Raw genomic sequence first — 25,545 nt, forward strand, 5'->3', positions numbered from 1 at the left:
CCCCATCCGAGGCCCCGGCGCTCCACAGTATCTCCGGGACGGCGTCCCCAGCCCCGCCCGGGCTCCCCCGCTCCCGACCACGTGCAGCCACCAGCCCCAGGACGCGGCACATGCGCACTGCAGCACGTTCAGAAGCCCCGCAGCGACTCGCGAGCACACGCCACAGGGCCGGGGGAAGGCAAAGGCAAGCGCACATGCGCATTGAGGCCACTACGCTACACCCTGAGTTTTCGACCGGGGAGACGGAGAGAGACGACAATACGCATGCGCCCCCTAGGTGCAGCCGACGCTTTGTTCTCGACTCAAGGCGTTGGTGGCTCATGCGCAATGTACCTCGCCTGAGCGTCAGCGTGCTGCGCAGGCGCACTGAGTTCCCGAGGCACTTTGTTTTCGGCGGCGCTTGTGACTTAATAAGGCGCCGCTCAGCGCGACGCGTGCGCAACGAGAGTCTCGCGCGCGGGTCTTCGCGGGCTGAAGGTTGCGCGTGCGCACGGCCAGCCGCGGGCGACGGTTGGGCATGCGCACCGGTGCCCGTCGGCGCTTTGTTCTCGACGGAGGCGGCAGCGCATGCTTGGGGCTTGAGCCGTCTGTGACGGGGGCGGTGTGCGAACGTCCACGCCGCACGGGAGCGGGCGGCGGGAGCGCAGGCGCAGTGGGCCAGGGGCTGTTGGCGGCGGCGGCGGCGTTTCCGGCTCTTCACTTCCTGTCTTGGGAGCCCCGGCGGTCGGTGCGCGGCAACCCTGTTCGCCCTCTCGGTCCCCCCGCTCGTTCGGCCGCCCCCCCGCCCCCTCTTTCCGCGGATGCAGCGCCGCGAGGACCCCGCCGCCCGGCTGGGCAGAGCCCCGGGCCCCGCCGCCCGGCCAGGGGCGCCGGGGCCCCGCCGGCCGCCCCGCGGGGGGGCCCGAGGGGCCGGGGCCCAGCCGCCGCCGCTCCTCCCGCCCGCCGCGACCGCCGCCGCCTCCCAGACCCCCGCCGCCGCGCCCACCCCGCTCCTGCCCGGGGCCACCGTCAAGATGGAGCCCGAGAACAAGTACCTGCCTGAGCTCATGGCCGAGAAGGACAGCCTGGACCCGTCCTTCACCCACGCCATGCAGCTGCTGACGGCAGGTAGCGCCGGGGAGGGGGAAGCAGGCCCGGGGAGGGGGGCGGGCAGGAGAGATCGGGAGTCGGCTAGGACGAGATCGGGGGGCCGGCGGGGACGGGGGGGGCAGCCGGGGGGGAGCACCCGTCGGTCACCCAGGCGGCGCTGCTCCTGGGCGCCAGGCCCTCTCTCCCCCCCCTCCCCCCGCTGGCATGGGGCAACGGGGCTGGGAGCGGGCGAGGAGACCCGCCCTTCCCCGCGGCCGCGATCGGCGGCGGCAGGACGAGGGCCGGGGCGTCTCAGTCCCGGCCGGCCCCGCTCTTTGTTCGACGCTCAGAGCGGCTCTCCCGGCTGCGCCCCGAGCGGGGAAGGGGCCCGAGTGCCCCGCTCCTGGGAAGGGGCCCGCCCGGGGTGGGGGGGTCGGATCCCCGTGGAGCAGGGGAGCCCGGGGACTGGCTGCCATGAGGCTGTCCTGCCAGACGCTTCCCTCCCTTCGGGCCCTTCTCCTCCTCGCAACCGATTGGTCTCCGTGCCGGGAGGTGGGGCAGAGGCCAGGGTCTGGGGAGGTTTTGGGGAGAGGCTGAGCTGGGGAGGGGGACGGTCGCCTTTTTGCCCTGGGCGTGTTACAGTTTGCTCCGTAAACTGTCTCGTCTGCAGGGTTTAAGCAGTGAATGGGGAAGTTAAATCGCCACGGCGGGGGGGGGGGGGCAGTTTAATCGTTCAGCTTGCTCCTGCCATGATGTACTTTGGACGGATTGGTAGTTTTAAGATACACACATCTATGATTGTTTAAATGGCATCCAGCCCCAATGGTTAATTCGGGGATTAAACACAAACCTAGAACTTTCTTCTTTAAGAAAGTGTGATTTATCTTGGCCCTTTTCATCCTTGGGGGAGAGGAGACTAAAGAGAATGGTAGTAAACTAGTTTTTTTATGTAGTCTCTATTCCGATTCCTTTGAAACGTGGGATTGTGTGGTTTTTTTAATTCACCGCTATGAAAATCTGTGTTAGAGCTTGTTTTATGCCTCTGATGAAACTAAATGGAAATGGCATGGCAGTCTTTGTTCTGTGACTAGGCTAGCACTCTCTTTCTTTCCCCTGATCATCACTGTCCAATCGCCTGGTGGCTCGGATTTCTCCGTATCACCACAGCACAGCTGTGCTGTAGTCACATTCAGTATCTGTATCAAGTAGACAGGGCTGTGTTGAAACACAGTTGTTGTTTTAAAAATTAGAACAAGTTAAAACACTAACGTCTTCCTCTGCGTAACAAGGTGGAGAGGCCGTGTAAACTAACACACAAAGGATGTTATATTTATTTTAGACAAGAAAAGTAGAATTTAGCCTCTTGTTACGTCTGTTTGATTTAAAAGTGTGTTTGATACTAATGCAATTCTTTATGAACTGCATTATTAGAAAGCAGTTCTAATATGGCATTGCCAATATTAATATAGTAGATACATCACTCCTTTCAACTCCTCATGTAAAACTAGGAAACTGTGATTTAAATCTGTCATCTTCGTTGTACAAGTGATTTGATGTGGCTCAGTTCTGAATTTGTGTCTTGGTGCCACTGGTATACCTTTTGGTTTTGATAAATTAGATGTGTAGTATTCCCAAGGTAATTAAGTGGTCTTTTTTTAAAACTGTCATGTTTTCCTGAAAACAGTGTTTATAGATGAGTCTTATAATATCTTAGTCTATAACAATACTTCCAGTAACGTGCCCTTCAACCAACTGGTGTTCTCAAACAGCCTGAGGAAATATCTCTCAGAGTTGTATTAATGAAGTGAAACCTTCTGGGTGCAGTACAGATTTGCTAATTCTTGCACAGAGAATGGTGTTCTCACCACAGGTAACTCTTTAATTGCTGAGTGGGTGTACTGAGGATTTATACTAAATATTTCATTACATTTACGAGTATCTTTCCGTGTATTACAGCAAAGTGCCAGCTCTGCTATGGATTGAACTTCTCTTTCTGTTTAAAGCTTAACTACTCTAAGTGCTCTAAAATCCTCATGTTTCACTCAGATTATCTTCAAAAAGAGAAGGAGTACTTGTGGCACCTTTGAGACTAACAAATTTATTTGAGCATAAGCTTTATGCTTTATTTATGCTCAAATAAATTTGTTAGTCTCTAAGGTGCCACAAGTACTCCTTTTCTTTTTTGCGGCTACAGACTAACACGGCTGCTACTCTGAAACCTCAGATTATCTGGACATTTGCTGGGCCTCATGGCTGCAGGGTAGTATAAGTGGTCCAAATTTGAGGTCAATTGAGCCAAGGGGCTCTGCTGAGTTAAGGTTGCCGTGTGTGACTTGTCCTCTTCCAGAATGTGGAGAGTGGCTAAATTTCTGAAAGCCAGGAAGTGAAGAGTTAAGGTACACACTACGCCTGTGACACACCCTTAACGCTCCCCTCTTTGAGTGGTGCCCAGTTTGGCTTTGTTTGAGTGACTTTCTCAGCAATATTTACTGTACAGAATTTGCAGTTTGTACTCTAAAATTCTGTTCAATTACTCTAAGGATATCTACACAATCATAACTGAAATTTAGGTGTCCTATCATCATTCATAGTTTGGTTTGGATTACATGAGCAGATTACTAGATAGGATAATGTATAAAGGGTCTGACATTCTAGTCAGTCAAAGCTCTGAGCATAGAAACTAAATTAAATCTCATCCTGAAGCGTGTCTCTTCTAATATAGTCTGAAGTCACTGGCAAAATTTAAATACTGCAGCTGCGTTCTTGAAACCTAGTTAGTGAATAAACAAAGGTCTTCAATTTCAGTGCTATCTTGCAACTTTCACAAGATCACCCCAGTCCTGAATATATACAGTTGTCATGCTGTTGCCAAGAGACTTGAAAAAAGAGAGCTTGTGTTCAGAGCAGTTTTTTACATTGTGAAAGGATATTTATAGTCTGAGTTGTGCTTGTACAATTTCTTCAGCCACTGTAACATCTAAGGACTCATTCTCTTATAAAGTCCTCCAGTAACTTACTCTTGATGATTTGTGATGCCGAAGGATCTGAATTCTTCAAATGGATCAGGGAAAGCATATTTTACACTTCCAGAGGCTGTGTAAGATGGCTTTGACCGAGATCCTGCTTGGACTCCAGTGTCTTTTATCTTCCTTGGTTCCTAGGAGTCCTACAAAGGATAAAACATCTTAGATTTGGGCCATTTAGATCAGTCATCTCCACTGAGGTAGATATTACCCCTTTTGGCAAAGTGACTACGTAGTGTTGGACATTTGATCGGTCAAATATTGTTAAAAATGATCAAATTTTAAAGCACTAATTTTTTAGAACAGTAACAGAAAAAGAGTAAGACTTTATGGTCTCCAGTTAGCTTAACCTTACATGCTTATGCCTTGCTACAAAAAAAAGTTACTTAACTGAGTTATTTTAACTCAGAAAAACGTGGAACAATGAACTGAAGTTCTCTGGCACCATGATGCAATCAAAAAGTTAATCTGCCACCTACATCAGGGCATTCTTGCTAAAATATTTAACAATATTTGATTGTGGTCAAATAATATGCAGTCAGTTGACAAGTCAATTGAAGAGTTCAGAACATGGAACATCAGGTGCAGATCCCAAATAACCACCAAATAATCGGTTGGATTAGTTCCTCCATTTCTCCTGATCCTTCAGCACTGTGGGTGAGCGACTTGGTCCCATAGGGCCCACAGTTTCTCAGAATCTATGTCCAGTGCCATGTTCTTCTCAGCTTCCAGGTAAGTGGGTACTATTGCACTGTAACTTCACCTCGAGGAGCCTGGTTCAGACACCGTGTTTGGGGTCTTTAATATGCCCAACTCCACAGCTCTTATGTCTTATGCAGCATTTACTCGATATGGGTCCTGTGAACTTTGACAAGAGACCGTGACTGCTGCTTCCTTTCCATCCTATATGTCTTCAAAGAAAAGCAGATTTCTCTGGAGATACCTGTCGCTTCTATCCAAGTAGCTGAGAATCAGTAGTACTGCCTGATGAGGAGTCAGTCTCTCTCTCAGGAGCTGGTAGCACAGTGCTTTTATGTCTCATCCCCAGCTGATGCTGTGTTGATGTTGTGTCCTCCCTCCAAGTGATGTAAGGGCCTTTCACGATTTGATGGGCAGAATGGCTGTCGCTGTTGTCAGATGGAAACAGGTTTAAAAAGGTGTGTTCATGGTAGAAGCCTTGGCCGTTTTTCTTGTCGCTGTCATCAAAGCTATACCTAGCAGCTAAGGTCTTGTCTACATGGTGCGGTAGTGCATGTCAGCATGAATTCTGATGCACACCATATTGCATGCTGACTGGGCTGTGCAGACCCTGCTGGCACACAATAGGCCAGTTAGTGCACGACATAGTGGCATGCCCCTAAGGAAACCTTTTGAGTTGCTATTTCTGCTGACGGTGTCCATTTTGAAAAGAATTATGGTGTTTCACAATCACCTGATGAAATGTTTCTTTAAAGGGTACAAATTTGTATCCTCCCATTTGAAAATCTGCTGATCCTCTGGACTTTAATTTGGTGTTTCCAAAGCTTATGGAAAGACCCATTGAACCTTTGAGTTCTGTTTTGTTAAATTCTTGTACTGGGCCCATCCCAGTGGTATGAGGGCCTTCCAGAATGAGATGTTAATCTTTTGTTTAGTGTCCTGTTGCATGTGATTCCCCCTTCATTGAGCTGGCGCACTCTCTCGTGCTCGCTCTCTCACTCAAAGTGTCATCTCTGTCCACAGCTAGGACGATGTCAGGGTTGTAGACCAGGGGTCTCAAACACACGGGCCGCATGTGGCCCAAAGAGTTATTTCCTGTGGCCCGCCATAGCTCCCCACACCCTTGAGCCTACCTCCCAGTGCTTGCTGCTGCCAAACATTCCAGGAGGGGAAGAGGCTGGGCAGGGATTTGGGGAAAGGGTTGGAATAGGGGCAGGGAGGGGGTGGAGTTGGGACAGGGACTTTGGGATGGGGTGGGCAGGGCCAGGGCCTCATGGAAAGGGTGGAGTGGGGACAGGGAAGGGAGGGGCTTTTGTATCTTTGAATGAAAAGTTGTCAGTGATGCTGCCCTCAGGCCAGTGTACTAGTCCTCATGTGGCCCTCATGGTGATTTGAGTTTGAGATCCCTGTTTTAGACCCTGATGATTGACTTACCATATACAGTATTTCACAAAGGTGCTTCGGCTTCTAGCCACATTTCTGACCAAGACTGTACCATGATTTCATCTCTGTCTGTTGCACTACCTTTCTTTCCCCACCACACTATAATTGGCTAGCTATAAAATCTACAAATTAAGACTAAAAGCTAGGGTCATGTGTTTAAAGCCAAAAAAGTTTTTCCAGCTGTGATGACTTGACAGGATTGAAAAGCCCTGTTGACTCTTGAGGGGCAGGTTAACATGTTTGAAGATTGTTAGATAGCCATGTTGTAGCTCAGGCTTCCCCCAGGGTGCAACACGGTCAATTAATGTGCCTCCAAATGTGATGGTCTTCATTTTAACAAGTGTTAAATTGGCTTTTCAGTCCTGTTAGGACAACTTGATTGAGCTAATACAAAATTGAAAGCCACATATTTAGGGCTTCTGAAAGTTGCACCGGTTTAATTAAAGATGTAATTGGAAACCAATTTAATTAAACCGGCACAAACTCCTTTGTGAACACATTAATTTTGGTTTATTTTAAATTTATTAGGGATTAGTTTAGGATAGACTGAAATAAGCAACTGTTAAACCAAAATAAGTTTAGCTAAATTCAATTAAAGTCTTACCCTTATGTAAAATGGTGCAGCTTTGGTGCAACTTTCGTGTGCAGACAAGACTTGACCTAATTCCCAGTGGTTGCCTCCTTGAAATGGGAGTGTTTGAAGAACTAATGCGTTTTGGGACTGGTTCCTCTGGGGCAGTAGGAGCTTTCAGGTGGGTGCTTTGTTTGACTCAGAGATGAAGTTTGTATTATGGCAGAGCAACAGCCCTGCCATGGTTAAGATTAAGATGAGGTTTCTGTTTAAATCTCTGCTCGTCTAAGACCGTGTCTAAACTTAAAACACTGCAACAGCCCAGATACAGATGCACCTCTGTAGCCCTTGAGTGTAGACACTCATTACAGCAACAGGGTTTTTTTCCCATTGCCGTGGTTAATCAACCTCCCCGAAAGGCAGTAGCTAGATCAGAGGTGGACAAACTACCGCCTGCAGGCCACATCCGGCCTGCGGGACCGTCTTGCCTGGCCCCTGAGCTCCTGGCCAAGTCCCTGGCCCCTCCACCTGTGTCCCCCCTCCCCGCAGCTACGCCTGCCCACTTCCCAGGCTTTCCAATAAGCCTGTCCTGCCTCTCTGAGCAGCCTGGTAAGGGAAAGGGGGGTGTTGGATAAGGGGCAGGAGGTCCTGGAGGGGCAGTCAGGGGACGGGGGATGTGGTTGGATGGGGCAGAGGTTTGGGGAGGGGGGTCGCAGTCAGGAGACAGGGAGTTGGGGGGCGTTGGATAGGGAGCAGGGGGGTTGGATGGGGTGGGGGTTTGGGAGGTGCGGGGGGGTTGGATTGGGGGTTGGGGGGGCAGTTAGGAGACAAGGAGTGGGGGTTGGATGGGTCAGGGGGTCTGTCGGGGCGGGAGTGTGGATAGAGGGCAGGGCAGATGGGGGACAGGGAGCAGGGGGGTTGGATGGGGGTGGAGTCCCGGGGGGTAGTTAGGGGCGGTCAGGGGATAAGGAGCAGGATGGGTTGGAGATTCTGAGGGGGGCAGGAAGTGGGAGGAGGTGGATGGGGGCAAGGGGCCAGGCTGTTTGCAGAGGCATAGCCTCCATACTGTTTCACAACCCCGATGTGGCCCTTGGGCCAAAAAGTTTGCCCACCCCTGAGCTAGATAGATGGAAGAATTCTTCCATTGACCTGGTGCTTTCTACACTGGGGTTGGCTTAACTGTATTGCTAAGGGGTGTTGATTTTTCACACTCCTGCCTGATGTAGCTCTGTCAACCTAACTTTTCATTGTAGACTCAGCCTTTAGTCTTCTAAAGTTTATGATTGCTCAGATTGCCTTGATGTGGTGTGCTTCATGAGGGTGCAGGAGTTCTGTTAGGGGTCCAAACTTAGGGCTATTTGACCAAAGTGTTCATGAGAACTTTATTTGGAAAAGATTTTGCTTCGCTAGTTTAGCATGGCACAAGCCTCTTGTGCTAAATGACAAGCTAAAAGGCATTACACTGAGCATGCATGTTACAGAGGAGTTACAGGATTGTTAACCTCTGAAGTTTCACACCAGCTTGTTAGCTCATGGGTATAAGCAGTTGTCCTTTGAATCTGACTCACGCAGCCAGTGTCAGTTGAAGTCCCACCAGAAAATTGGAAGAGGTTGGAAGGCATATTGGTCATATGTCAGGTTTTTGTTTTTTTTTACTTTGAGAGAAGATAATCAAAAAAAAATTTTTTTAAGGATGCAAATATTTACTGGCAGGGGACGGGTATTTTAGGGAATGGGGTCGTCTGAGCTCCTCTGCCTACCCCACCTTATGTGAGCTGGGTTCTGGGGTTCCAGTCCCCAACCCCACTTCTTGCCTTCAAGTGTATATGTTTGTATGTACCAGGTTGGGTGGGGGCTTGCCCATCTATGAGGGTCTGACCCATTCCACTTACCTGTACTTGCCCTCTGCTCAAACCACTAAGCCTACTCCCCAGACAGAATACCACACTTGTAAAATTTAACAACCACTTCATTCCCTTTTACAGCCCCTTCATGCTTGCACAAAGGGTACCATTTAAACCTATATTTTCCCCTACCCTTCATTAAATCCACGAACTGCTTTCATATCCCACCTGACTACTGACAGTACCCATGGCAAGAAGACTCCAGTGCTCTGCTACTGACATAACTTACGCAATTCAGTATTGAAATGATGCAGACTGGAACCTCAAGGTACATATGCACCTGGGAACTCAGACTCTAATTTCTTCATGACAGTCAGAGCTCTTTTAAACTACTCCAGTTTAGACCTGCACCATTTAATACAGCTACACGTAACACAGTGAAAGCTGCTGGAATCCATGCAAATAATTCCCAGTGGCTATTGCTAGCTCCATGGGGGGTGGAGTTAAGGTTGTGTGGGCGTTTGCCTTTACTCTGTATTTCCTGGTTTTCAGAGGTTTCTTTTGTGAAACTCAGCATTTTGGAAGGGTACAAACTATGACCAGGCAACCTTAACACTTCACTGACAAAGTTCTTTGCCATATTTAATTCATGAGGTTTGAAAGAAAGGAAGGGACACATCACACATGGCATATTGTATTTTAAGCATTCATGCTCACTGTCAATTGAGGTGACTTGTGTCGTAATCCACCATTCCGTTTCCTTATTACGAACCAACAACGTCCTTCATTCTTCTAAAGCCCTAGATTTTGGGTAGAGACACAAACAGGCAAGACTAGATGGGCTGCCCTTTTCTTTTTTTTAATACATCCAAATTTTGTTGCCACATAGTTATAAATGTACATATATTTATAGAGAATTTAGGGCACTATAGCCTGTCATGATGCAACTGAATATAAAGTGTCATTTCAGTTTGAGGAACAAAAATTATACTATTTTTATCTTGTCTAGAAATTGAAAAAATTCAGAAGGGTGAGACAAAGAAGGATGAGGAAGAGAACTACTTGGATTTGTTTTCCCACAAGAACATGAAACTGAAGGAACGTGTTCTGATACCTGTCAAACAGTATCCCAAGGTGAGGGCCAGAAAATAACTGACCAAGTCTCTCTGATCTACCTGTAAACATAATAAAATCTTGTATGCTATGCTTAGTGAGCGGTGTCTTTCTCAGAATGTCATGAGTTATGCTAGAGTGGTGCTCTAATTTCTGTGGAATTTCTCCTATGCAAATTTGCAGTATCTAAGTTTTGGATTTCTAGAATGTCAGGATAAAAATGTAAGTGTCAATGAGTAATTCTGCTTTTTCATTACCAGGGTAGAGTTTCTTCTTTAGCTCTCTTCATGCTTAAAAATTAAGACTCCCTCTAACTCTTAAGAATTGCTGTCCATAAAATGGTTGGAGTCTAGTATTAGAATTAAATAGACTAAGTGAATTAATTTAGAATGAATTGCTGGCAAAATAAAACATCTAAAAAGAGCACGCCTACCAGTTGCTAATTTTTTCTACGAATATTACTTAAACTTTCTCCATGAGACTTTCTGTGAGGTGGGGCTGTTGATGACTTTGGTTAAACTTCCAGTGTTACCTTGTCTGCCAGTGCAGTTTTAACAGCAGTCGTTATTAACTTCATTCAGCTTTGGGACTAAATCTGTTTATCTCCTTTATCAGTTTAATTTTGTTGGGAAGATTTTGGGACCCCAAGGCAACACCATCAAAAGACTGCAGGAAGAAACTGGGGCCAAGATCTCTGTGCTTGGAAAAGGTTCAATGAGAGACAAAGCAAAGGTAAGAGCTTGAAAATCCATATATGCAGATTGCCTTTTACTTGAGGATCTCAAAGCATTTTACAAAGGTGAAAATCACTAGAACTCAGGGGTGCTGACTTCTCTTTTGCTCTGACAATATCAACCTCCATGTATGTTACCTTGTGTAAAAATTATTATGGTTGAGCTAAACTCTTTGCAGAAAATATGGCCTACAGTAACTAGTCCTCCTTTAAACATTCTGTGCCTTTGGATGTAAAGGCTAACTATTTTTTTTCTTTTGAAAGCTTAACTGCAAAATTAAAGAATTGAGTGCAATTCCAGCTTTTTTTACTCAGGCCTAGTCTACGTTACATGGTTAGGTTGACATAAGCTGCTTTGCATTGACCGAGCTGTGGAAGTGTCTTCACTTCCATTTGGCTCCTGCGACATAAGTGCTTCTCGACACTGATTTAGTAACACCACCTCTCTGAGCAGTGCAGATGTAATTTGGACAACACAGTGTCATTGTCGATGCTGCATTGCTTACTTCAACTGTTTCTGGCCTTCTGGAGCCATCCCACAGTGCCCCACACTGACCATACAATCCAAACAAGCACTCCTGATGAGGATGCGCACGTGGACACAAGGAGCGAAGTGTGTGCACACAAACGATTCAAATAACTCTGGTGGCCGCATGCTGACATTAGTTAGGTCGGCATAATTTTGTAGTGTAGACATGGCCTTAGTGCCCTCCTTAACCAGGCTATGGGAGGGCATTCAGCAAAGGAATACATTCTTTCCCCTATGTGAAATCCTCTAGACACCTATTGGTTCACTGACCGTGTCAACCTAGAATGTGTCCGTCTGTCTTCAGAGAATAGCAAAGTGCCAGGAGGATTTCTGAATGGAAAACTACAGTTATTGATTTCTGTGCTGAATGCGCCCCTCCTCCTTGCCCCTAAAGCTTGGGGTAGTCAGTGCAGAGCTAGGATTTCACTCTGGTTTTACTTTAACTTTGCAAGTCACCTTTACGTTTTTAGTGGTTTTTTTCCCCCATTTAGTAAGAATCTGTTGAATTAATTTAAACACTTAACATTAAAGCTTAACTGGCACTGTCTAAGGTGTTACCACAATTTTTCATTGCAAAGCAGTGCCTGGAGGGAAGAAGTGTGCTGTTGAAAGGGAATCATGTTACTTGTATCTGCCAAAAATCTTCTGGAAGAAGGAGTTACAACAGTGCATTAATACAAGTACCAACACCTCTTTCACACTGATCTAAAAAGGTGGAAGCTGTAGGGGAAAAGACTAACTGCTCTTGGTAAATCATTGGATAAGAATGTTGCTGCTGACATGTGACTTGAGTCCAGCTGTGCATCTGAGAGCAGGAGGCAGTTGCAAGGGAAGTGATAAAAAGCATGTAGGCAGAAGAAATATGACTAGCTGTTAATGCAAACCAGTTTAGTACCACTGACTTGTATACCAAGCACCACAAAGTATATACTACCGAAAGCTGCAGTAAAGTTCACCCAGGCCAAATCACAGTGAAATCATTAATAGCCTCTTAAAACTTTATGGTCTGACTTTTCAGAGGTGTTGAACACTCACAATTTCCACTGAACTTAATGGGAGCTGCAGGTGTTCAGCAATCAGTCCATTACTGTCTTTGGAAACCACTTCTTTTGTGTCCATCTGACATTCCTCAAGGTACAATCTGGACTGCTGTGTTCCTTGAATGCTCCTTTTACACTGCTTGGATGTGAGCAATCATTCCTGATCTGCTCTCATGTAGCTTCCAGCATGCAAATTACTCCTAGTTGTATTATGAATGCTCTAGCCCAGTGGTCTCCAACCTTTTTACACAGAAGATCACTTTTTGAATTTTAGTGCAACTGAGGATCTACCCCACCCCTTCCCTGAGACCCCGCCCCACTCACTCCACCCCACCCCCCCTCAGTCACTTGCTCGCCGCCGCCCTCACTCACTTTCACCAGGCTGGGGTAGGAGGTTGGGGTTTGGGCAGGGGTGCGGGCTCTGGGCTGGGGCTGAGGGGTTTGGAGTGTGGGAGGGGGCTCCAGGCTGAGCCTGGGGCAGGGGGTTGGGGTGCAGGAGGGGGTGGAGGGCACAAGCTCTGGGAGGGAGTTTGGGTGTAGGAGGGGGCTCCAGGCTGGGGCAAAGTGTTGGGGTGCAGGCGGGGGTTCAGGGTGCAGGAGGGAGATATGAGGTGCTGGCTCCGGGAGGGGGCTAGGGGTTGGGGCGCAGGCTCCCACCAGGCAGCACTTACCGCAGGCGGCTCCCATTCAGTGGCATAGTGGGGCTAAGGCAGGCTCCCTCCCTGCCCCGGCCCCATGCTGCTCCCAGAAGGGGCCAACGCGCTGGTGGGGGCACCGGCCCCGCAGCTACCTTTTGCCACGATTCCCTGTTCCTGGCCAATGGGAGCTGCGGGGGCAGTGCTTGCAGGCAGGAGCAGTGTACGGAGACCCCTTCTCACCATGGGGGCATGCTGGCCACTTCCGGGAGTGACGTGGGGCCAGGGCAGGCAGGGAGCCTGCCTTAGCAGTAGCCCCACTGCACCACTGGACTTACAGCGGCTGGAGGTTGTGATCAGCTGGGAGAGTCTCCAGAATCAACAAGTCGATCATGATCGACCAGTTGGTGACCACTGTTCTAGCCAGTGACTCCTGAATTATATTGCAGAGGGACACCAGCAAATTCCCAGTCCCCAGAAATGTGCATCTTGTACTGCCCATCACTTTCCTGGACAATACAAGCTCATATAAATAAAGTACATAATTTATTAATAGAAAAGTATATGCACAATCTTGTTGTCCCAAATACTTCAATCCAAACACACTGGTTTGGATAAAATAGTAAAAGAAATTTATTAACTACAGAAAGATGGATTTTACATTATTACAACTAATGAGGCACAAAAATCAGAATCAGTTGCAAAGAAACAAAAGGTAAAACATAACTAATACTTAACAAGCTAAGTGAATTCAAAGCAAAGGACTCTCACCATAAGTTCCATCATTTTTACTGCCTGAATCTTTCAGTAAGGATCTCCCCCAGGGCTTGTCTACACTCACTGGAGGATTGATGCTATGGCAATCAGTGCATCGGCAGTCAATTTAGCAGGTCTAGTGAAGACCTGCTAAATCAACTGCTGATCGCTCTCCCGTGGACTGCCCCACTGTAAGTAGATCTAAGCTACATCGATTTGAGTTACGCTATTCACGTAACTCAAACTGTGTAGCTTAGATTGACTTTTCCCTTTAGTATAGACAAGGCCTCAGTCCAGTGCAGATTCCTTTCTTCATCTGTGTTGTTGATGCCATTGGTAGAGAGAAGAGAGAGATGATTTGTACTGACTGCTTTCTCTTCTTAAAGCCCTCTCTTGTGCAAGAGTCTTCTCAGCTGGTAAGAATCGCCTCCAGCTGGGATTTAGGAGACAAAATGTCTGGGGAGGGGAGGAAGGAACTCTCAGCTGTTTTTGTCAAGCTGTAGATTTTTGCCCACACTCTCTTTCCTGCCAAAGAATGGCCATTTAACTACATAGTGGCCCATTTGACTTGGTTGACACCTAACTTTTTTGTCTGTGGGGAACTGGTTTGTCCTTGGAGCCCCCCCTCGCCACCCCACCCCCAAACTTGGAACCTGTCTTAGTAATATCACACAATAGAACCGTACATCTTTACATACAATGTTGCCGCACATATTTCACCAGGATAATAATGATCGGCAAATTATGAGTTTACAAATTGTACTTCACAAGGCATACTCTGTACAAAACTTAACATAATTCTGAAAGCAGTGAACATAGGGGTAGAGACTGTCACACCCTCCTTACTAAATTATGGATATTTTCTGGTGGAAAATTGGCCTGCTTTTGTTTAAAGAAGTCTGCCTCATATTCTTACCTTACAGTACTGTCACCTATTTCCTTTTTTCTTTGCATTTACTCTTTTCTGGTACTGCAGAGTGTGCTTCCTTCCTGTGGCACAACTTAATTTTTCTATAGCCCCATTCACAAGACAAGCATATACTTATGCCAGAAACCTGTTTTGAAGTCTCAAGGGGGTTACTGTTTGACATCCATGGTTAAACATGGCTGAAAATTTTAGGGTAGACAGCCTTGTCCCGCTAATCAATGCTTAGAAACATGATGAAGGAAGAAAATGATTTATTTGCACCTTGTTTGGCTTTATGAAGTTGAATCATCCTTTATTTCAGGAGGAAGAACTGCGCAAAGGAGGAGATCCCAAATATGCTCATTTAAATATGGATCTGCATGTCTTCATTGAAGTCTTTGGACCACCTTGCGAGGCCTATGCTCTCATGGCTCATGCCATGGAAGAAGTCAAGAAGTTCCTTGTTCCGGTATGCAAACTTGTTTCTTGATGCTTTTTAGAATAGAGCCTTGGTTTTGGTGCCCTTCCCTGGGGAACATACAGTAGTTAACTTGTGTCCCGAAGGAAGAGATTTTAAACCACCAAGTTTAGGAAGTGGTGGTGTAGCCGTGTTGATCACAGGATATTAGAGGGACAAGGTGGGTGACGTAATACCTTTTATTGGATCAACATGCTTTCGAGCTTTCACGGAACTTTTTTTCAGGTCTGGGTACTTGATGTCACAGCTAAATACAAGGTGGAACAAATGGATTAGCATACATAGTTAACGTATTAGTTAACTGGCCGCTTCACTTTGAATGGCCTCTGATAATGTGTTAGATACTTGCACTAAACAATCTGTTCCGTCTTGTAATTTAGCTCTGATGCTGGAGCTCTGTATAAGCTTGAAAGGTTGTCTCTTTCACCAGCAGAAGCTGGTCCAGAAGATGTTACCTCACTCACCTTGTCAAGCTTAGGAAGAAGTTTCTTCTAGAGGCACGGTACTTCATAATTGCCACTTTGGGGTATCCTGTACCAACTTGGAAACATCTGTTACTGGCTGATATGACAGGATATTGGACTCGGTGGATGAAACTGGTCTGAGTTTGTATAGCAGCTCTTCTGTCTAGAGGAATCTTAACTGTGCCCTGTAGGGTAATAAAGATTTCTTGAATGGGTTCCATTCATCACTTGAAATTGCCTTGTAGAGACCTAGCAGGAAGAAGTCCTGGTAGCTCTTAAATCAGTGTTCTCACCACTTTTAATGGATTTAACATAGAGCAGCCTATTTCAGCCGATTCCCGGGCATGTTATATGAACACTTAATGCCATTTTTTTAATTTGGAGATGATTTTCATTGAGCTTTCAAGGCCCTTACATTCAACTTTATGGTATTGCTTTGTTTGGATGTAAAACAGTATAAATTTTGAATGCCATGTCTAATCAACTTCAGAATTTCAGGGAATGTTCTGGGTGTCAATAAGCAGAACCATGTGGATTTTGGTGAAAATCAGAAAAAAAAAACAAGGGAGAAATGGGAGACACATGGAGCCCATGGCTTTTGGTTAGCAGAACCACAGCTTCAGCCACCTCTGTAATTCTCTGTAGATAAAAGAATTGATTGAGGGCAGAAAGTAACACATTCCAGCATAACAATACCCCTGATTTGAGTTCTTCTCTTGTCCCAGTTGAGTTTAAAATGTTACCACCCCAAAGGAGAGAGAAGAAAAGAGAATAAGAGTGGTATGGCTGGGGTGGGGCAGAGTGATGGGCACACAGGGCTCCTGGCATTGTAGGGGCTGGGGTTTGCAACATGTCTGTGAAATAGAGGATGGAAGGGAGTGGCACATGAGGAGCTTGGAGAAGAGAATGGAGGTATGCCAGGAGCCCCTGATGTGTGCAATAAGCTTAGTTTACAGAAGCAGTGTTGCTGTGGCAGCTCTGGAATCCCGACAGGCAGGCTAGTATTGGTAACTTGATCTGTGTGCATGTCTGGGGAGGAAGTGGGTTGGAATGGCTGCTTCTGAGTTACCAGGATCTTCTGCTGATTCCCTAAGTTATATCCCCAGGGGAGATAAAAAGGCATGGAGCAGAGATGTGCTGTGTTCATGGGAATGTGAAAAGACAGCTCAGATTTGCAAATGGGCATTTACTCTTCATCAGGCTGCATCCAGCTCCTGTTTTTGTGTGGATGCAGTGATCAGTTTCTAGTGTGCCTTTGGGGGAGAGCATGGCATTTTCTGTCAAAAGCATTTGTCTGGCAGTGAACCCACATGTTTCAAAAGGGGACTGTAGATGCTTTGTGGCAGCTGCTGTAGCTTGAGGTGTGACTCATACAGTTTTCAGCAACTCATGTTCTAACATGTTAATTTTTGACACCTCAGAGCACAGGGTGGCTAGCTACTAGTGTCCCTTTTTTTCCTCAGGATATGATGGATGACATCTGCCAGGAGCAGTTTTTGGAGCTGTCCTATCTGAATGGGGTACCAGAACCAGCACGTGGTCGAGGGGTCCCTGTGCGAGGAAGAGGAGCAGCTCCCCCTCCTCCACCTGTTCCTAGGTAACTTTCAAAAGTAGTGATGCTGGAAGTGGGAACTCTTGTTGTTTTCGTAGGCTAGCAAACTGGTTAATCTTTTTTTTTCTTTTTGTGCCTGAACTCAGAATATTGGAACTTCCAGTGTTGCAGGGCTGCTTTTATTAAATTGGGAGTTATGGTCTTGTATGTGCTAGAAAAGGGGTAATAAGACTTTTAATGGGGGTTGGTGAATGTTTTGTAATCTGAATTGTATTAGCTTTAGAAAACCACCTTGCTGAAATTGCGTCTGATTTCTAGAACTACTTAAAGGGTAAAGTTGAAACATATAGCTCATTGGTTCATCATCCCCGGTCAGTGGGTCCTCCAGTGCACTGAGAATCTGCAGCTTGTGCGTAACTCCCATGAAAGCTTGATGTTGCTACTATCCTGACACTGATGCTTTGCTCAAAGCATTGGACTAAATCAGTGATGAAGCTATCCTACACAGTGCCAATATAGGTAGCATTTATCCCTGATGAAGGATTAAAAGAAAAGCCACTTGCTGGTGGCTAAATGTGTTTAGTACTCAAGGGTGGTTAGTCATCTTCTTATTGGACTTTGTGAGGCACCACGGTTCCCTTTCTGCCATAGCAAACCTTCTCGCCTGATCAACCTCTGCAGATCCACACCTTTTTAAGATATTTAGAAGTGGTGACTACTTGAGTATTCAGCTGTATTTTCCTTTGGTAATGTTTCATATTTGTAGTTTTTATGCAGCATTAAACTCTTACCAGAGTTGCATTATAATCCTGTTTATGCATCCAATTATCAATTTTATAGCACCCGTAGTGAATAACTGTTGATCTGTCAGTAAATTGTCTTAGATATTTAGAACATCATTGTGGCTTTTGCAGAGTGCAAAAATGGCTATTTCTAATCCTTTTTCTTCTTAGGGGGCGTGGTGTGGTTGGTCCTCCTCGTGGGGCCCTGGTGCGAGGAGCACCAGTGAGAGGTGCCATAGCTAGAGGAGCTACTGTGGCCCGTGGTGTACCCCCTCCTCCAGCAGTAAGGGGTGCTCCTGTACCAAGAGCTCGTGCAGCAGGCATTCAGAGAATACCGCTTCCTCCTCCACCTGCACCAGAAACTTACGAAGATTATGTAAGAAACCTTAATACATGCTCTTTCCAAGTAGCCAGCAGGCAGTTACTTACAGATCCTAGGGTCACATCTACACTGAAATTAAACTGTGACTGGCCTGTGCCAGCTTGCTCAGGCTAAGGGGCTGTTTAATTAGGTACTCTGGCTGGAGCACAAGTCCAAATATCTACACTGCAGTTAAACATTCCTGCAAGCCCGGGTTGGCTGGCACGGGCCTGCCATGGGTGTCTCATTGCAGTGTAGGCATACCCTAAATGTTGGGTATTAACAAAGCAATTGCAGTAATGGCCCTTGTTTAGTAGCAAACCCTAGTACTAGGCTGAATGGCTGAACTGAGAGGTGAGGTCATTGTTTTCTGTTAAGTTTCCATGTGCGCCATAATGAAACACTTTTTTGGAGGGTAATAATTACAATGCAACTGAAGTGTGGCCAAGATTATATTTTAACAAAAGTACTGGTGCCCAGCAGAAAACCAATCAAAACACTTCTGTGGAAAGCTGCTTGTAGAAGCAGGGAGTGCTGGAGTCTTCAGACCTTGTAACTGCGATAGGAACTTACTTTAATATGTGAATAAACTTGGTTAAAATGTTGTCACTACAGGCACATACCCCTGAGTGTTTTCTTTGCTCAGCTAAGAATATTTGCTCTTGCAATTTTAAAGAGAGAAACAGCACAATGATTTGCTTTAGATGAGCACCGGAGTAAATATTTGAGGAACCATCAGAGTGGGATTTGTCTTATTCCACCCCACAAAAAATGCTTCCATCTCCTGCAAAACTTCCTTCAGTTTTCCATTGGCTCTGGTTAAAACTAGTGGGTTCTGTCTACCTATAAATCCTATGTTGGGGAACCCAGTTATGAGACTTCTGACATAACCTGGACATAATGCAGCCTTTACAGGACTCTGGCATGCCTTGTGAACATGATTAACGTTCTCACCTTCACTGACAAGACAAAGATTCCCCTGGGACATGCTAGGATATACAAGTTAATCTGAAAAGGACTGCCGAGTAAATTCAGTTTTGCTCTTCCTCTTAGTCAGAATGAATGACGCCCTCCACATGTATCCATCCTTATGTTATCTATTTCAGGGTTATGACGATACATATGCGGAGCAGAGTTATGAGGGATATGAAGGCTACTACAGCCAGGGCCAAGGGTAAGTTTGTCATTTTTCAGTCCCCTTTAATCCCATTTCTGAGAGAGAATTCTGCATGACTTTTTACAGAATTTTCAGGTAAAATTAAACGTTTCCAATATTTTAATAAAATTGAGACCGGTTGTGCCTTGTTCTGTTGGCTTCTAATGTGTTTGAATCAAGCAGCCCGTGTGGGAAGGTACATTTCAGAAAGTTCCAACTAGCCTTTAGCTCTGTCTTTAAAAGGAGTGGTCATACATACCCAAGGTAGTAGGGAGGTTTTGGGTGTCCTAATTCAAGCACTACAAAGTCTTGAATTATTCTTGAGGAGCTCATGAATTTGAATGCTCCAGCTCTTGGGGTTTGTGAATTGAAATGTTTTCACCTCTACACAACTAACTTAAACATATCCTGTCTTTCTCTTTCAGGGACACGGAATATTATGATTATGGACATGGGGAGGCACAAGAATCCTATGAAGCTTATGGTATGTCTGGACACACTGCTTATGTGACAGGGAGAGAAGGGGCTATAATTCAGTTGGGAATTGCTTGAAGTTTATCAGATCTTTTTTTGCTTTAAATTTTCTGTCTTAAAGTAAGAAAATGCTGATGGTATAGTTCCAAAAAGTAACCGGGGGGCCTTCATGGGGAAAAATATTTACATTCCAGAGATAACACAGGTCTACATGACAGTCAGACTAAGGTCATACATCATGGCTTTGTTAGGCTCATATCTAGTTTGACTCTTGCAGAGGTGACCTTACCTAAAGTCCTGCAGTAGAATGCCATGTCGGAGTTCTTGCCACCGTGCACCCCCCACTTTTTTCTTCTCAGAAGTGGGGTACTTCTCAGCATCGGTCAGTTTTGTGCATGGAATGCTCCACAACTGAAGGTCTGAATTCCCACCTACAATGTTGCTTTTACAGCAGTTTGGCTTGCAGGGATTATATTTTGTTGAGTTGGATGAATGCATAGCTCCGGCTGCTTCCTTGTAATCCTCAAAACCCTTCCAGATGAGACTGACTCTGCAATAAATACTTGCTTGAAAGATGGATTTTAATCTAGCATTAAGTCTTCTCTTTAACTCGATAGAGCTCTGTAGCAACTGTGTATATGGCCTATGTTTGGCTAATGAAAATACTCAATTTGTAATTTCCCAAAATCTGCACTGGTCATTTAGAACAAGATGTCTTATCTGACTAATGCTGTTATTTAAACCATATATAGGAGACAATACTTAGAGAAGCCATAGTAAAAAAATTTTTTTTTATTATTGCATTGCATTATGAAGAATTTAGGTGGATTGAGTAAATGGAGGCAACTCTGGCATGCTAATTGTGAATTGCACTGCCATGTATCAAAGAGCGAGATTTCTTGTCTTCTGCTCAGAACAGCAGAAGTTGAAAGTGCTGCAAAAGCAGTGCAGTCAGCCACTTGATATATTGGAAGCAGTTTCAGCAACCTCTACAGTCAGTGAAGGTACAGAATTAGTTCCAGTGAGAATCCCATTAAATACTCCTGCTGGGGCTTGGGACTCAAGCACCTTTAAGGGGAGAAAGGTGACTAGCATGGGGTATGAGAGTTTTTCGGGGCTCAGAGAAGCAGAGGGAGGCCTCTAGCTGTCCCATGATGAAGCATATGAAATGTTAAGATGGCATTACACCTCCTGCTTCGGGAGCGAACAGAATGTGAGGCTTAACTTTGTGGTGGCACACTGGTCCATATTTACGTTGTATAGAGTTTAAATTCAACTGCCTAACCAAAGATTTTATCAGTCTGCGTTAAATGCGAATAGACACTTGCTGTCAGTAATGCTGGATATCTTTCATGCTTCCATTTAGAATGGCTGTTAAATGCCTTCTTTTGTTGCCTGTGTTCGTCATGCAACACACAGAGGCTTTTGTGTTTCTACTTGGTAAGAGAGCAGTGCTGTTGTCTGAGATCTGAAGGCCAAACACTGCTTGTACACTCGGCATGAAGTTGCCACAGTTAATCTGTTTATCCGCAGTAATTTCTTTTGGCCTCTGCTTTCATAAAAACAAAATTAGAAAAATAAATTGTGCAGCCAGTGTGGAGGCGACTTTAAGGAAAATCAAAATGCATTTCATGATGGTGAAATGGAGTGTTACGCTTGCCTCTCAGTGCATATTTATTCCTCTGAAACCGGTGACGTGTGGAGAGAGTGGCAGATGTGCAAAATAAGAATATTGCAAGCACAAGCCATAATAAAAGCTGAGCTTGGATATTTGGGACTTGAGCTAGCTCTAGGAGAATGGGATTTGAACTTTGCTTGTTTCAATGGTTAGTTATATGGCAAAAGGATTTTGAGAGTATTCAGCTATCCTACTGAAAGCTTTTTACCATAATCAGTTGCACATGTTGGTGCAGGTACTTTAGGGAGTAGTAAAATTCTGATCTCAGGAGGCAGGCATTGAAAGTGCTGAGGCATCTTCTAGAATGTAATCCCAAAGTAGTCACTGTCTCATCCCTCTGCTACTAACTGGCAGAAAACACTATTGTATCTCTGGGTTCAGTATGAGACTGCCATCCCAGAGCGGTGGTAGTGATTTTAGTCATTTGGCAGGCTTGTGCAAGGAGACTTCCTTGCTTGTGTTTTTCTCCTTTTTAAAAATAATTCTTGTGTAGTAGTATCCTGCACAACTGAGTCAGTTTATAGATTATAAAATGCTGCCTGCTTACAGACTGAAAGAGCTTTAATGCCTGTGACCTTAGGTGAGGCTGACTGCCAACACTGCTTCAGGAATTAGAGTCCATTTCAGATCTACTGAAATTAATTGGTGGTTGTTCATAGATGAAAGGTTTCAGGTTTGTTCAAGTATGAGCCTAGTGGGGGTATCCTATCTGAAGACTTCCAAAGGGGTTCCCATACAAGTTACCTTTATTAAATGCTTGCAAAGTTAGAAAAGGAGTACTTGTGGCACCTTAGAGACTAACAAATTTGAGCATAAGCTTTCGTCGAAAACTTATGCTCAAATAAATTTGTTAGTCCCTAAGGTGCCACAAGTACTCCTTTTCTTTTTGTGAATACAGACTAACACGGCTGCTACTCAGAAACCTGCATAGTTAGAGATGTTCTTGGTAGAGATTTTATATTTGTGGAACTTGAAGCTATGTGACGCTGGGGTCTTGTAAATAAACATTAGTCTTACAGAAGCTTACAGGGGTGGCCTTGAAAGGCCTGTGAGCCAATAGAGTTGTAGCAATATTAATGTCACTGGTCTTCACAAAGTCCTGATATCAAAACTGGAGGCAGGTGTTCTGATTGGTACACGGTGCAGTCATGCTGCTGCCCTTGTGTGCATGCATCTCACATGATTAGTGTGCTGTGCACTTTGATGTTTATTGCTCTCTCTTTTGCAGGCCAAGATGACTGGAATGGAACAAGGCCCTCCCTGAAGGCCCCACCAGCTAGGCCAGTGAAGGGGGCCTACAGAGAGCACCCTTACGGACGCTATTAAAAACATGAGGGAAAAATATCAGTTATGAGCAAACAGTTGTTACTGATTCTTGTATCTCCCAGGATTCCTGTTGCTTTACCCACATCAGACAAGTAATTGTCTAACTGTTTTTCTTCGTGGCCCCCTTTTCTCCCACTCCATCCTCACCTTGCATTCTGGCTTCTGTACGTAGTATTTTAAAATGAGTTAAATAGATTTAGAAGACCAACTTTAATTTTTTTAAGTGTGTAGATTGCTTTTCTTTGTTGTTTAGATATAAACACAACTGTACTTTTTTTAATAAAAGTTGAGTTAAAAAAAGTTAGTTTCAAAAGTGACATGCTTGCTTAACAGTTATGAAATTAAGGTTTTGTTAACCTTTAAGTTTGGTTTTTAAGATACCCGTAAAAGTTGTAGTTGCAGAATCCCAAAAGTAGGCTACATTTCAAAATTCAGGACTGTTTTTAAGAATTAAAATCATAATGTAACGGTAGTGACTGCCACCGTTTAAAAGTAAGCTCAGATGTCAAACTTTCCTTAAAAGCAGATTGCTGATGAATCTTAAGTTTAAATTTTAATACAAAGATCCTTATAACAAATAAAATAGTTTTTTTTTAAAGTTAATTGATTTAAAAAAAATTAGGTTTGTAAAATTGACTTTTATGTGGGTTTTGAAATCTAGCCCCGAACACGCGGTGTTGAGAGATGCTTGGGAAGCAGATTTTCCAGTGTAAAGGGGTTCTTAGCTTGGTTCTATGCGGAGAACTTTTAAGAGAAGAACAAATTTAAACTACTACACAGCTCTGTCTAATTGCCCAGGGTTTGAAATTAGAGAGTATTAAATGGATATTAGGTTTGCATTCTGTAAAACTACAGATTTCTCGTTTTAGGATATTTGGGGCAAATAATACAGTGCGAGTTTAAAATTGGCAAAGGTGTCAATATTTAGCAATCCCGGTGACTCGTTCAAGTGTGTCTCAACACTAGCTTTATATAAAAAGGGACACTGCAGCTGAAAAAATGAGAAATTTCACTTTGTACATAGGTTAAAGTCCTAATTGGATTTGTACGCTGTCCTCCCACTTTGTTCTTGAAGATTAAATGCTACGTGTGTAAAGTCTGCCTAAATAGGTAGCTAAAACTTGTCAAAATGTCTGCAGCAGTTTGTCAATAAAGTTTAGTCCTTTTTTAATCAAAGTAAATGTGATGAATTGTCATTTTTTTTGGTTGAGCAATAAAATAGCTTTTCTCTTTCAAATAAACTTAAATTAATGCTAAAGTTAATGGTCTTTTTTAAAATATGGAGACATTTTAAAAATGGTGTTTTTCTGTAACCTTTACAAAAAGCTATCAAGCTGGTGAGTGAGCTTAATATAAAAAGGAGGAAAAAAACTTTTTTTTTTTTTTCACCCCCTGGAAGTTGTTGAAAGCAGTTTGAACCAGTACTAAAGCAGAAATCTGACTTCTGCAAAACTGCAAGTGGAAGGAGTGTTTATGGGCTGGACGGAATTAGTTTATTGATTCAGATTTCAGATAGCCTCAGCGTTCTGCAGACTCCAGATGGAGTCTGAAATGGCTGGTTTAAAAGTAGAATGACAAAATGAAGATTGACAAATCCAAGACCTAGCTACCAACAGGAGGAAAAAAGAAGCTTTATTTTGTTTTTGAACACAACTAACCCTTGTCTAAAGGTGATGCCTACCTGCTTTAAGGTGGCCTGCATTTGGGAAGCCAGTTACAAACCCACAATTGTTTTGAGAAGGGGGCAGGTGATTGCTTTTAATATCCTTCTGGGAAAGCATAATAGGTTAAAGTAAAATGCTGCTTAAAGAAACTTGAGGTGGTTTGTTGTATTGCCCTTCTCTGCAAAATATAAATCTGACATCATAGGGGGGAGAAATAAACTGCTCGGGGGTGAAAAATGTGCTAGAACATTAGGAACCAAACTGCCTGTAGCAGTGCATGATTGAGCGGAATACTTTAAAACAAAAAGTTGTATTTGTAGATTGTTATTAAAATGTAAATAACAATTTTCAACAATGGTTTGGAGTCAGCTTTCAGGGCATAATGTCTTGCTTGATGAAAAGATCACCCTATACCCCCCTTTTAAAGGAAAATTATCGCAGGAGAATAAGGATGTGTAAAGCTAACATGCATCGCAAAAAACAAAAGGTAACCTAAATGTCTGCTTTTAATAGCACATTTCTCTTTTACATAAACTGTGACGGCAACTTGCATAAACTTTATTGAAACAATTCTTCAAATGTTAATGTAAAATTTGAAAAAAAAAAATGTTTAAAAGTAGATGTTTTTAAAAAAAGACCACATGCTTTTGCATAAATTAGCAATAATTTCAATAATCGTGCACTTTGTAAATGCACTGTAATGTAACCTGGGCAAAAAAAGGAATCTGAAAGCTTAAATTTCAAAAATGTAAAATGACACCGAATATAGATAGTCCTACTACTGCCAAAAAAATTCTGCTCAGTTATTTAAAATGTAAAATGATGACCCTTATAGACCCCAACATTGATATTCACTATGCAAATGTTCAGAGCTCAGCTTAAGTTGCATGTTTTCCTTCCTGTGTAATTTGCATGCAGGATCTTTTTTCTGTAAATCTCTGTTTTTCCATTAAGGAAACTCACAATCTTTTCTCAATTTGCAGGAGTCAAGAACGTCACCACAAATCACCTGGGTGAAGATGTTTTTGTCAAACACACTGGGTAGGTTATTATTCAGTTTTGCATCACATGGCTAGTTGTTAACATCTTCTGTGTAGGAGGTGGAGGCGTTGCCATCTGAGGTGCTAAACAGAAGCAGCTCTTCATATGCACACAGATAAATTAGATTGTTCTAAAAGGCTGATTGTGACTGGCTTTTGTAGTGGTCAGTGGGGGAGGCGGGGGTTGTGTGGGTGAATGTGCACCGGCT

General features: G+C 44.4%; 1 protein-coding gene across 1 annotated transcript; it reads left to right on the top strand.

The window, feature by feature from the left end:
- Positions 1 to 413: 413 nt before the first annotated feature.
- Positions 414 to 23,813, top strand: KHDRBS1 (KH RNA binding domain containing, signal transduction associated 1). Its single transcript, XM_084609612.1, has 9 exons — positions 414 to 1,107; positions 9,658 to 9,782; positions 10,377 to 10,493; positions 14,684 to 14,830; positions 16,767 to 16,900; positions 17,809 to 18,013; positions 19,105 to 19,172; positions 19,580 to 19,638; positions 22,535 to 23,813. Exons 1-9 carry the CDS (start codon positions 801 to 803, stop codon positions 22,630 to 22,632), a joined length of 1,260 nt encoding a protein of 419 aa, XP_084465738.1. The 5' UTR covers positions 414 to 800; the 3' UTR covers positions 22,633 to 23,813.
- The last annotated feature ends 1,732 nt before the right edge of the window (positions 23,814 to 25,545 follow it).

Source organism: Lepidochelys olivacea, assembly GCF_965140295.1.
Source record: "Lepidochelys olivacea isolate rLepOli2 genome assembly, chromosome: 19".
Lineage (NCBI taxonomy): Eukaryota > Metazoa > Chordata > Testudines > Cheloniidae > Lepidochelys > Lepidochelys olivacea.